General features: G+C 37.7%; 1 protein-coding gene across 1 annotated transcript in view; it reads left to right on the top strand.

Moving 5' to 3' along the window:
- The window catches only part of RECK (reversion inducing cysteine rich protein with kazal motifs), a 109,159-nt gene that overhangs the window by 86,173 nt on the left and 9,617 nt on the right, over window positions 1-13,369 (top strand). Inside the window, exon 17 of the mRNA XM_026678363.2 lies at window positions 7,025-7,220. Within this exon, the coding sequence (XP_026534148.1) occupies window positions 7,025-7,220 (196 nt within the window). The remainder of the gene's footprint in view (window positions 1-7,024; window positions 7,221-13,369) is intronic.

Raw genomic sequence — 13,369 nt, 5'->3', positions numbered from 1 at the left:
TGGTGGCCAAACTTGTAGTGTAGTAAACTTTAAGGGTTAGTCATATTTGCTTGATTAGTCTCTAGGTAAATACCTCTGAAGTGTTTCTCCCATATTTGTATAGGGACTTAGTAGGATTTCTATAAGACCCCTGTCTGTAAGTTGCCAAAGATAACTTTGTGCCTTAACTGAAATATGTAAACATTGATAGCAGTCTCTGATGGCTTTATTTTATGTTATTATTTTCTTTTCTTTTTAAGAGGACCTTATATTATTGTTTAAGATTGCTTAAAAATTGAGACTATTTTAGTCTGTATAATTTGTAAACTTTCCTAAAATCTCTGTTAAATTGTTTTTGCATTTCCAGTCAAACTTTAATTGGTATTTGTTGGCATTATTCAGTACAAATGTCAGTACAACTTATCTTTGAACTGATTTATGGAGTAATTGAAAATTACTAGTGAGCTCTTCATACAACACCATATAATGGGCCTCCATTCATGCTTTTCTAAAATGGGCGTGGGATTAAAGCCATTCAGCTACCATATCCACATATTTTTATTCCATCTGACTTTGATGGTAGCATTTGTATTCTCCAAGGTTAGAGGAAACCTTCCCTCTGTTTTCTAGTCTCACAGTTAAGTCTAGTTTTAGTACTATAGGATGTTTAAGTGGTCATCCACTAGGAGTCCAAGTTCCCGTTCACAGTTACTGTTTTTGATCCAGGTTTCACCTAATTTCTAGTTATACCTTTGGTTTTTCCTGCCTAGGTATAATCCTTTCTTTTCTCCACATAAAATGTCATTGTTCAAGTCTGTCAAGATCTTTTTGGATCCTGAGCTTGTCTTCTGGGATGTTGGCTATTTCTGCCAGCATAGTGTTCCTCTTGTATTCCATCATTTAAGTTATTTAAAAAGATATTGAAGAGTACTGGGCTTAAGATGGAATCTTGTGGTACCCCACTGCTTACTTCCCTCCATGTAGAACTACTCATTGAGTAGTTTGTCAGCCAGTTTTAATATTTTAAGTAGTATCATCTGGTGGTGATGCTGTCTATCTCACATTTTTTCTAGCTTACCAAAAAGTAAATTGTGGTCTACTTTGTCAAATGCCTTGCTGAAATCTAAATATACTATGCCCACAGCATTTCTCTGGTCTACTAATTTAGTCACTTTGTCAAAGAATGAATTAAGATTGGTTTGGCATGATTTGTTTTTAACAAACCTGTACTGGCTATCTAGTTATAGGTTTATTTATTTATAGGTGTTCACAGATCTGTTTTTTTATTATCTTTTCCAGTATATCCCCAGGTATTGAAGTTGGGCTGATTGGTCTGTAATTTCCTGTGTCTGTTTCCCCCGCACTTTTTTTTTGAAGATGAGAACTACATCACCCCCCCCACCAATCTTCTGGTAGTTCCCCAGTGCTCCAAGATTTTTAAAATATATGGTACAATGGTTCTGAGATAACATCTGCTAGCTCCTTCATAACTTCAGGGTTGTAATTCAGTCCTCGGTGATTTATATTCATCAAGATCAGACAGATGTTTTCTTACCATTTTGTCTTCTGCTTATTTTAATTTCTATTTTGAGTCTGTCTTTTACAGTTATGTTTTTGGTAGGTTGGGCTATACAGGTAGTCCTTAACTCACAACAGTTCATTTATTGGCTGTTTGAAGTTACAATGGCACTGAAAAAAGTGACTTATGACTATTTTTCACACTTAGGACCATTGCAGCCAGTGGTGGGATTCAAATTTTTTTACTACCAGTTTTGTGGGCATGGCTTGGTGGGTGTGGCAGGGAAAGAATACTGTAAAATCTCCAGTCAGAGGTGATATTTGCCGGTTCTCCGAACTACTCAAAATATCCACTACTGGTTCTCCAGAACTGGTCAGAATCTGCTGAATACTACCTCTGATTGCAGCATCCCAGTGGTCACATGATTTATATTCAGATGCTTGACAACTGACTCATATTTATTATGGTTGACTTCTGGCAAGTCATGATTCTTAGTTATGGCTTTTGCAATAATTGAAACATTGATTTCATTTCTGTCTGGAAGGTGTTCAGTTCTTCATGCTGCATCTTGCTATCTATTGAGCATTGACTCACTGGACTTGCTGCTGCTGCTGCTGCTGATCCATTTTTTTCTCCCTATTTTACTTAAATTTGTATGGCTTGTCATTTTGATTATTTTAAATAAGAAAATATTTTAAGTAGTATAAATGTTTAACAGAAACAATCAATCAACAATATACTTTCACTCTAAGAGTTTTTTTTTCCAGCCAGTAGATGTCGGTGTTGCTCTATTTCTCTCCTATTCATCTCCTTTAGCTTAGCTTAACTTAAGCAAAAACTTTTTCTTTTTGGGCTTCCAGGGTCCAAATTTTGCATTCCAAAAAAAGTTTTTAGTTCAATAAAACCCAATTAAATTGTCATTAAGATAACCAGTCCAATTTTCCTCTTTTAAAACTTATTTCTTTCAAATAGTTCACTTTTCTTATCCAGATCTATTTTCAGCTCCTGTGCTTATTCACTGCTACCGTGTTTCTCCAACAATACAGCCTCCTACAATAGGAAGTCCCAGCATGTTTTATAGGCATAAAATCAAATTAAGTCCCTCCCCCCAAATTAAGGCCTATATTAAACATGTGAAATGGGGGTAATGGCGGGGGGGCTTGCCGTTAGGAAGTACTTTTGTTGCATACCTGGATATGGTGCTGCCTACATTGACTTCGGCGTTGGTGGGGCACTTCGTATCGGGAGACCTTCTGCCACCATTGCTTTCCCTACTCCCTGTGTTGCTGCGGCATTTAGAGCAACACCGCCATGTTTGGCACAGCCACGTGCGGCCAGCCAGGGCTCCTCCCTGCAACCGGAGCCGGCGGAGACACTTGGCTTCAGGTGCTCCTGTCGCCGCCTTCCCTTCGCCTTCAAAGGCAAAGCCAATTCTTTTAAAAACAACGCCCTACTACCGGTACGACAAAGGCTCCCCTGCCCAAGAGGGAAGCCCAACCTCCGCGGACAGGGAGGTGAGGCGACAGCAGCGCTGCTTCCCTGGCCGGCGGGTCCGGCGGAGAGAGCCCAAAGCCACCCATCCTTTCCACCCCTCGCCCAGCCTGTCCCCGTCCCCACACATCTCCAAATGCTCTGGCAGCTCCAAACGCTGCAGCAGCACGGGCATCGGGCAGAGGCGCTCACTCGGCAGGGTTCAGCTCGGAGGAGGACGTGGCGCAGGCCATCGCCTTGCCTCCCTGTCCACGGATGGGTGGGTGCTATCACTGCCTCGGGCAGCCTCTCCCGGTGGCCCCTTCGGGTTCGGGCTGGAGGGACTTGGGAAGGAAGCCAAGCTCGGGTCGGCCTGGCTCTTTCGCTTGGCAGGCGGGCGCGCACCCACTGCTCGCTTTCCCAGCTCTGCCCAGCCCGCCCGGCTCCGGCGCGGCCCTGGCGGGATGAGCGGAGGGCCCGGCGGGGAGGCACTCGCTGCCTTGGTGAGAGCTCCGCCACCGAGCAGGAGGGCCCGCCTGTCAGCTGCGCCCAGTGCCAGGCAGGGATAGCAGCTGGGCGCTTCTCCTGGGGTGGGCCGATCCTGCACTGTGGCCCCGGGAGATTCGCCTCCCCACATGGGGTTGGGCTGCCCTCTCAGGTAGGGGAGGCTTTGTCATACTGGTAGTAGGGCATCATTTTTAAAAGAATTGGCTTTGCCTTTGAAGGCAAAGGGAAGGCGGTGACAGGAGCGCCTGAAGCCGAGTGTCTCCGCCGGGCTCCAGTTGCAGGGAGGAGCTCTGGCTGGTCGCGCGTGGCTGCGCCAAATGTTGCAGCATTGCTCTAAATGCCGCGGCAGCACAGGGAGAAGGGAAAGCAATGGTGGCGGAAGATCTCCCAATACGAAGTGCCCCACCAACGCTGAGGTCAACATCCAAGCCGTCGCCGCCCGCCCGAGGATGCAAGGGGGGGAATTAAGTCACCCCCGAAAAGACGGCCTAGCTGTTTTTCGGGGTCAAAAAAATAAGGCCCGGCCTAATTTTGTGAGAAACATGGTATTCTCGGGGGGAGGGGTGAAAGATAAACAAATCCACCCCCTTCTTTTGTAGTCCCACTATCACCCATACAAATTATTCTGGGGGCAAATTCCTCAAGAGAAGTTGGAAAATTCTCACTCAACAGTTTAGCCAAACTTCCTCAATCTTCAGTCATTCTTCTGTCAGGCTGTCACAGCCTCGGTCAGGCACACAATGGCCATCCTTTTCTTCCTGCTGGATTGAAAACTTCCTCTGGATCGAACAAGAAGTTTGCGGCCTCCTTGTGGTCTATGGAGTGTCCTCTCTATCTTTACCACCCCTCAGGGTGGCTTAGGTCCCAGAAGACCCTCTATTAGGTAGAATTCAGCGAACTTCCATAGAGCTCTATGGAAGTGCACTATGTCGCCACGACATCAGCTCCACCTTGGCTTTTAGTTTTTGGCTGATGTTAACCTTCATATGTATGTGTTCTTCCAAAAAAAAAGATGTTGTACTGTATCAAGGCAGTGTGGCCTTTTATAATTGACATATGGAACTGTGGTCAATGTGAAGAATTTCTAAGTGCCATCCATAATTTTTGGCACTTGGTGTATTGATAACCATTATGACCATCACAATGGATTTATAGTATAATCTTTAAACTTCAATTTTCAGATCTTGATACTTTCTGATGTTCTCTATTCTACTATATCCTGATATTGCTAAATCAGTTATCCACACTTTCTTCTTTTAAAGAAGTTAAACAGTTAAATCTGGTGTGTTTAGGGCTAAGACCTTATCAGTTTGTATTTAGAAATCCCACAATATTTTAATCTGCTCATTTTTGACTACTATCTCAATTCTGTGGTCCAACCAATTTTTCATTATTGGCACATGATAATTTTTATGGATGTTCCAGTGATCATTTTGGCAACTATGTTACATTATGATTTATAATCAGTTTCTGTGACCTTGCATGAGCTCAATATATGATTTACTGTTTCTTGTCTCTTTGCATAATCTGCACTTTTTCAACTCTGTCCTTGATTGCATTAGTTCAAATTATATTGGAACTGGAAGATACGTTTTTTCCTGTGGAATAAAATACAGAGCTGCCTTGAGGAATAGCTAAAGCCTCTAAAGTCCACATGACCTTTACCTTATTTTTGTTTGGGGAAATCTTAAATCATGGCTCTTTCAGCAGTTCATGGGATAGCGTGCTTTTTTATTCCATCCTCATGCTGGAATTTTAATGCTCAATCTTCCCTGGAAGGAAGCATTGTAAACTAGGGGTGTATCTTATGTGTTGAGTTGTGTTGTGGTATAGTACGGTATGGTATGGTGCAGTATGCATGGTACGGTATAGGTATGTTATTACTATTTTCAACTTCATTTTTAAAAATATGTTCTAAATTGCCTAGAGTTTTTGGGATGAGTGAGGCAGCTCATAAATAAATATTGCCAAAACAATTGGTATTCCAAAACCCCACTCCCCTCCCCCAAGAATAATTAAGGGAAATGGGAAATTTAGCTAAGGATTAAGGAGAATGAATCAGTTTTTTGTTCTGCTGTCAAATCAGTACTGCTTTCTTTTTTGGAATCCATTATATTGCCTCTGATTATAGAAAGATAGGAATAGAAATATATTAGAATCATAGAAACAGAAGGTCCCATTTGGGTTGGTAGATCCAAAAGCCTACTTAGAACAATAATCCAAATTAAAGTATTCCAGGATGGCTTTATTTATTTAGCCTATGGCAAATACATGGTCCCACAGTAGTTCAAATGTCAATATCCAGTCCACCCAGACATCCAAGGACAGGGTGGTCCATGCCAAAAAAAAAATCAGACACTGATTCAGGATGGAATTATAATTGGATTTCCAGATTAGCAGCTAAAATTAAAAAAAAAAAGTTATCGTGCTTTATCTAGATGTAATTGATTATCATTTTGATTGAAATTTCTACATGTGATTTACTTGCTAAGATTTGTTTTACTGCACTCTCTTATTTTAGGTTAACTTTATCATCTTCCATTTGCTTAAACGAAATCAGTCTACACATCATTTACATACTATAGAAATAGAGGCAGTCACTGACTTATTTATTTATTTAACGTATGGCAAATACATGGACTTATAGTAATTCAAATGTTAATATCCAGTCCTTCTAGCCATTCAAGAATAGGGTGGTCTATGTTGAAAAAATCAGACATTGGACTAGTGTAAGCTCTTGATGGACATTCGGACACAATTCTGTGGTCATTCGGACACAATGTGATGAATATTTTGTCGAAGAGCACTACAGTCACACTGAGGGGTAGAGACAAGACCCCACAACAATGTCCCCAGTGTGTCTTGTCCTTTGGGCCTGAAAAGGCCTATTGTTTATCCATTGTTTATCCTTTGCCATGTATTTAGAGAGCCAGGAGATCTACAAAGATGTCTGCCTGCTAACTCTCGTTATCTGCCAATTCTACAATGTAGTTTGGCTGCCAATTGTTGCTAGTCATTTTGTTCAACTACCATGCAATCCAGGGTGCACCACGAGGAGGCGAACTAGCATCACACCCCAGGGAGATGGCTGATAGCCTCTGATTGAATGTTTACAGTGAAGTGGCTCTCTCTAGATGGCCTAGCAGTAGTAAATCTAATCTGACCAAGTTGCCAAACTGGGAGCTTCTTGAAGAAATTTCCCCTTTGATAGAAGGTTCCAGGAAGAGTAAAAGAAGGCAGTCACCTGATTAGTGCTTAGGTAGGATTATTAAAATACTATATAACTGATCTAATTGAGATGTGGATTCCCTGACAATATCTCCTGTCCTTTGTGAGCATTGCAGATTTCATAAGTAAAATAACCCTTTTATAACACATTTGTATCCATTCTGTATTTGATGGTTATGATCAGAAATATTTATTAACATATGATTGTTTACAAGTTTTTAAAGAACAGATCAGAATATACAGTAAATTAGTTCTTTTTTGTAATATTTCTATTGTTTTTGTTTTTCTTTTGGAATAAATATTTTAAAATATTTTCTCCAGATGTTTACCAAAGCCACAGGTTTGTTTAACAAGTTTTGAGAACTTTGGATGTAACCAATATGAATGTGTGCCAAGACAATTTAGTTGTGGTGACCAGTTGCGAGATCCTGTTTGTGACACAGACAATATAGAATATAATAATCTCTGTGCTCTGCATCAAAAAGGAAAAATTATATCATACAAAGGTCCATGTCAGGTATGAAACAATCTTTTATTTGGTCAGTTTCTGTAAAATCCTATAAATAAGCCTTAGCAGTTTTTCTGAATTTTATTTTACAGCTTTTTCAAATTTGGCTAGGTCTCTGAGAATTTCATCTTATTTTACAATCCTTGTGAACTATATCACTTATTTGAAAATACTAGAACTATTGAAGTGTTTCTAAATGTTTCAAGAAGAGAACGTCAAGAATTGTCACCTCTGCTTTATCAAAGAAATCTTGCTATCTGTATCAATTATCTTTCTGCTGTTCAAAAGTTTTTGTATATTCATCTTCATAAAAAGCTTTTATTGAACCAAGGGCTTAATTTGATTTGTACCATCAACTGGGTGTTTATTCTTAGCATCCACAGAGATTAATTTTCTTAAGGATCACTTATTCCTTAAATCTTCCAAAGATGTGCCCACTCCTAGTCCATCCACCTTGCTGCTAATTGTCCTGTTTTTTTTCCCTTCCATATCTCCCAACATTATAGATTTTTCTAGAGAATAGATTTTCTTATAATGTGTCCAAAATATGATAGTTTGAACTTGATGATTTGTGTTTGGGAGAACTCTGGGTTGATTTGTCCTGTGATACTTTTGCATGTTTTCTTGATTATCCATTATTTATTTATTTTATTTATTTATTTATTTATTTTGATTTGTCAGTTGCTTACAAGATAATAGTATATACATAGTTATGAATACATGAAATGAGTACATATAAGAAAAATAAAAGAAACAATAGGACAGGAACGGTAGGCACGTTGGTGCGCTTATGCACGCCCCCTACAGACCTCTTAGGAAAGGGGTGAGGTCAATAGTAGACAGTCTAAGGTTAAAGTTTTTGGGGTTTGGGGAAGAAACCACAGAGTCAGGTAGAGTATTCCAGACATTGACCACTCTGTTGCGGAAGTCGTATTTCATGCAGTCAAGTTTGGTGTGGTTAACCTTGAGTTTGTATCTATTGTTTGCTCTTGTGTTGTTATGGTTGAAGCTGAAGTATTCATTGACAGGTAAGTCATTGCAATGCATGATTTTATATACCATACTTAGATCAGACTGAAAAAGGCGTAATTCAAGGTTTTTTAGGTGTAGAATTTCAAGTCTGGTGGCATAAGGTATTGTACAACGAGTAGAGAAGTGGAGAACTCTTCTTGTTAAATATTTCTGGACTTTCACAACTGTGCTAATATCAGATACGTAATGTGGGTTCCAGACTGATGAGCTGTATTCGAGTATTGGTCTAGCAAATGTTTTGTATGCTCTAGTTAGTAGTGTGATATTACCAGACAAAAAGCTACGTAGGATTAGGTTAACAACTCTTAATGCCTTTTTGGCTATGCAGTTACAGTGGGCTCTAGCACTTAGATCATTAGAGATGAGTATTCCGAGGTCCTTTACAGAGCTTGGATCATCAACAAGCTCTTGAAAATTCAGCTTGTATTTTATTTCCTGATTTTTTTTTGCCAATATGTAAGACAGAGCATTTATTTGTTGAGATTTGAAGTTGCTATTTGTTTGACCATTCTGATACATAGTCAAGATCTTTTTGAAGGGTAGCAGTATTGTCTGTGGTATTGAACAGCTTTACATCATCAGCGAAGAGAACGCAGTTGCTCTTAATATGATCACAGAGGTCATTTATGTAGAGTATGAAGAGAGTTGGTCCTAGAACACTGCCCTGGGGGACACCATTATTGATAGGTACAGAATTTGATAGGACACTCCCAATTTTGACCATTTGTTGTCTGTTTGACTGGAATGCTTCTATCCAGTTATGGAGGTGTCCAGAGATACCATAAGATTTTAGTTTTAGGACTTCCGGTTTGTCGGCCATGGCGGCAGGAATTGGCGGCTGCGCGATCCCTGCCGCGCTAGCCGTTTTGGGGCTCCGACCCAGCCGGGAGACGGAGCTAGGCTGCCCTGCAGGGGCAGCTGAAGTAGGGGGATCCGGAGAAGGGTTTGGGGTGCTGCAGACTCCCTCCCTGGCCGGCAGAACTCCCTTTTCCCAGGGACGGTGCAGCGGCGGTCCGTAATGGCCGCCACAAAGAAGCTGGCAGCCGGGTAAGAATGCGCAGGAGGAAGTGGAGAAAGTGATTGAGAGGAGAAAGTTTTTCTTGGCTCCTAGGACTCTAAGACATATTTAATAAAATTCCTGAAAAGTATGATTCTCTGAATAATACCTGCCAGAAGAGGAAAAAGCGGCTGCTTGAAGGTGCTGAAAGGATAGCTTTCCTCTTTTCCTACGGAATAAATAACTGGATATTAAGAAACCTATTTTTTAGGTGGAAATTGGTTTTAAGCGATGAGTGGGAAGAGAGAGGATTAAGAAGAAAATATTTGTATGCTAAGATTTGTTGGAGCAGATGCCTTAAGGATTTGAAGACTAGAATATATTGTAATAAGATTTTAAACAGATTTGGACTTTCTTTCTCTTTGATTGATATTACCCCAGAAGGAGAAAGTGAGAACTCTGCCTTGGTTTGGACTGATTGATAACTTTGGGACTGTTTTATCTTTTTTATTTTCTTTTGAATATTCTGGTTGTTGTAAGAAGAAAGAAGGAGAAAAGAAAAGAAAAGATTTATAATGGCTCTTTCTGTTGAGGAACTAAGAAAAGAATATGAACAAGCAAAAAAAAACGGTAAAGATGGTGTGGAAGAAGCTTTCCTTTTCTTAGAAATGGCGCTTACTAATTATCAACAAAAATTACAACAGATGAAGACAGCAGAGGAACAAGAAAGAAAGGAAGGAGCCATCTTTAATGAATCTCAGAATTTGATCCAGAAAAAAGGAAGAGAGAAAGAAAAGAAGAGAAGAGAAAAGAAGAAAACTAAAGGATTTAAGGACTTAAGATCCAAAAAAACATTTAAGAAAGGGAAAAATAAAGTGCAAAACCAATATGATGATTGTAAACAAAGGGGAAAAGAAATCGACAGAGAAGGGAAGCCGGTAAGGCAGAGGCTAGAAGAAGGGGGGTAGAAAGGTTTGTTGGGAAAAGAAAGAAAGGAAAAGGTGGAGAAAAGCTACAATGTTTTGAAATTAAATGGAAAAAGGAATTTTTATGGATAATGGATAAAGTATAATTTTTTTAAATAAAAAAAAAAGATTTTGCAAGGTACATAAGATGAGATGGTAGTATTGCAATGGTTTAAGAGTTGATAAGAGATTAAAATGTTAAAATGTTTAAAAATGATTGGCTTTAAAACTTAATAATAGGAGAGGTTTAGAATATTGTTTTAATTAAAGAGTTTAATAAAATTATGGTATTGATGTTATTATAAAATTTTTATTATAGTATTTCTTTTTAATATTTGGATTTATTGTCTAATTATGCACTTAATTGTGTTGGATGTATTAGTTAGATAGAATGTACCAAGCAAAATCTGATTGGGTATTAGATATTATTTTAAAGATTAATTTGATTAACTTAGGGGGAGATAGAAAGGCATCATACTCTGATTAATGATTTCAGGAGAAACTGATTTTCTTTTTTTTCATAAGGGATGAGACAAAGGGATGATAAAAAATGGACAAAAGATACAAATATAATGATTTAAACTAAGATGATTAATTAAGGTAGAATTAAGAAGTGTGAAATATGTGGAGAAGTTAATATAGAAGGTTTAGAATGGTAAATAAAATAAGTAATGATATGTAAGATGAGCATGAATATAATTGAAGTCCATGAAGAGAGAGATACCTGGGCCCAAGTTACTTTCCAAAAAGATTTTTTTTTATGTTTTGTGTGTTGTGTGTATATGTCTTTTTTGGGGGGAGAATTGGTAAAAACTTGTAGAAATATAGAATGAGAATAATGGTAACTAAGTCAGAAAGAATCAGATGAAATAATAATAATGATATTGAATAAGAGTAAAGAGAAGTAAAGAGAAATTGAATAAGAGGTTTTGGTATATTATATGGAAATGGTTTAAAACAGAATCATAATTTATCTGACTTGTTAAATTTACAATGGAAAAAGGTTTAAACATGTAATGAATAATGATAATTTGTGTGTTTTAAAAATTAATAAAACTTGTTTTTTTAAAAAAAAAAAAGATTTTAGTTTTAGGAGTAGTTTGTCGTGTACCACTGAATCCAAGGTTTTACAGAAGTCTATGTAGATTGCATCTGTTGTTTTGCCCGGATCGAGTTGTGTAGTCCATATGTTTTTGCAGTGTAAGAGTTGCAGATTACAGGATAGTTTTTTTCTGAAACCAAATTGTTTATTAGGGGGTAGGTTGTTTATCTCTAAGTGGAGGATAATGGATTGGTTAATAATTGATTCCATGACTTTACAGGTGATGCAGCATAAGGAGATTGGTCTGTAATTTTCAACTAGGCTGGACCCTTTTTGAAGATGGGGATGACCGTGGCTTGTGACCATAGGTTAGTCAAGGAGCTGGTCCTGAAAGATTTTTCAAAAATTATGCTTAGAGGTTTTGCTATGGCAGTGGATAGCTTTTTAAAGAAGTAGTCACATATTCCATCTGGTCCAATAGATAGAGATGGTTTTAGATTGCGTAGTGCTTTTTCAACATTGTCTTCTGTAAAATCGATATGTATTAGATCATTGTAGTTTTCTGTGGTTCGGCTAGGAAATACTGGGCATGATCCATTGCTGTTTACAAATATTGAGCCAAAGAATGTGTTAAATATGTTGGCTTTAATGGTGTCGTCGTTGCAGTCTTTACCATTTGGTCCTTTCAGGGGTGGGATGGACCTTGAGTCTTTTAGTTTGTTGTTTACAAAATTGTAAAAAGCGCGGGTGGAATTGGTGCTTAGAAGGTTTTCCTCTTGTTTAATGTGATAATTGGTGCATTCAGTCTTTGTCTGGTGACATAAATTTTTGTATCGGCTTTTGAAGATGGCAACATGACCAGATTTGTTTTTCTGCCAGTGATATCTTTTTGGATTGAAGTTTCCTTATTGTTATGGGTAATCTCTTTTTGTTTGTTTGTTTGTTTGTTTTGGGAGTTGTTATTGGTACATATAGTTTGATGACTTTTTTGACTTCAAGTAAAAATATGTTGTAATGGTCTTCAACATATTGCATCCAGTGAATAGAGATTGCCAATTAAGGGATGAGAGATCGTTGTCTATAAGATTATAGTTGCCTTTTTTGAAGTTATAATTGAGGATTACATCATTGTGATGATTTTTGTGTGGGTGTATGTTGAGACAAAAGTCAATCATATTGTGGTCACTGTTGAAAAAGGGTTCTTTAGTTTGTATTCCATAAATTAAATTCAAACTATTGCAGAAGATGAGATTGAGGCAGTTGTTAAGTCTAGTATTGTTGGTTACTAGTTGTTCCAGTCCCAGATTTGTAACAGCATTGTAGAAGGTTGCATGTATGGGTTCAATTTATTTATTTATTTATTTATTTATTATATCCCCATGAGTCTTCTCCAACACAAATGTTCAAAATTGTCCATTATTTATAATCTGTTTGTTTAAAATCCAACTTTTATATACACAATACCACAGGAAAAATCATTGCCTGATGATTCTGATATTAGTAGACATAACATCTGAATATCTTCCAAAAGCCTTCACTACTAGTCTATGGTATATTTTATTACTAAACTGTAAGCTTTAAAATAATGCCTTCTAATTGAAATATTGCATTATTTGTCTTTGTATATATTGAATGAAGTAGATTTGTCTCTAAAGGAGTGATAGAGTAATAGGAGAATCACTTTTGTTGATTGTTGCTAGTCTTCGCCTATTATCAAGTCTTCTTTACTTTGCCACTTCTTACTTAGTTTTAACAAATGACATACAGTTTTATTCTTTAAAATGCTTTTTTATTGAACAAATTCAGAAACAAAAATATAATGTTGAGATGAGGTACTAATTACACTTCATAAAATACTTAAATGTCATATGCAATAAAGTATAAATAAAAAACTGAAAATATTGCAAGAACTATTATTTTATTAATAATAGTAATAATTTAGTTTATTCAGTTGTGGTATCACATACCCAGGTGAAAACTCACTTTGACAATATCTATTGAAAATGTGTTTCGGGATAATCTATATGCAGATTATCAGTAAAATTAAAAATAAATCCAAATATGTAAAATAAAATTAAAGTTGTCTAAGATCCTCAGTAGAACTGTCAAAAGAACTCTTAAT

The sequence above is a fragment of the Notechis scutatus genome, chromosome Z, assembly GCF_049901735.1.
Source record: "Notechis scutatus isolate UNSWTSFEM ecotype Mainland chromosome Z, rNotScu1.2, whole genome shotgun sequence".
NCBI classification, from domain to species: domain Eukaryota; kingdom Metazoa; phylum Chordata; class Lepidosauria; order Squamata; family Elapidae; genus Notechis; species Notechis scutatus.
This window is presented reverse-complemented; position numbering and strand designations above follow the sequence as displayed.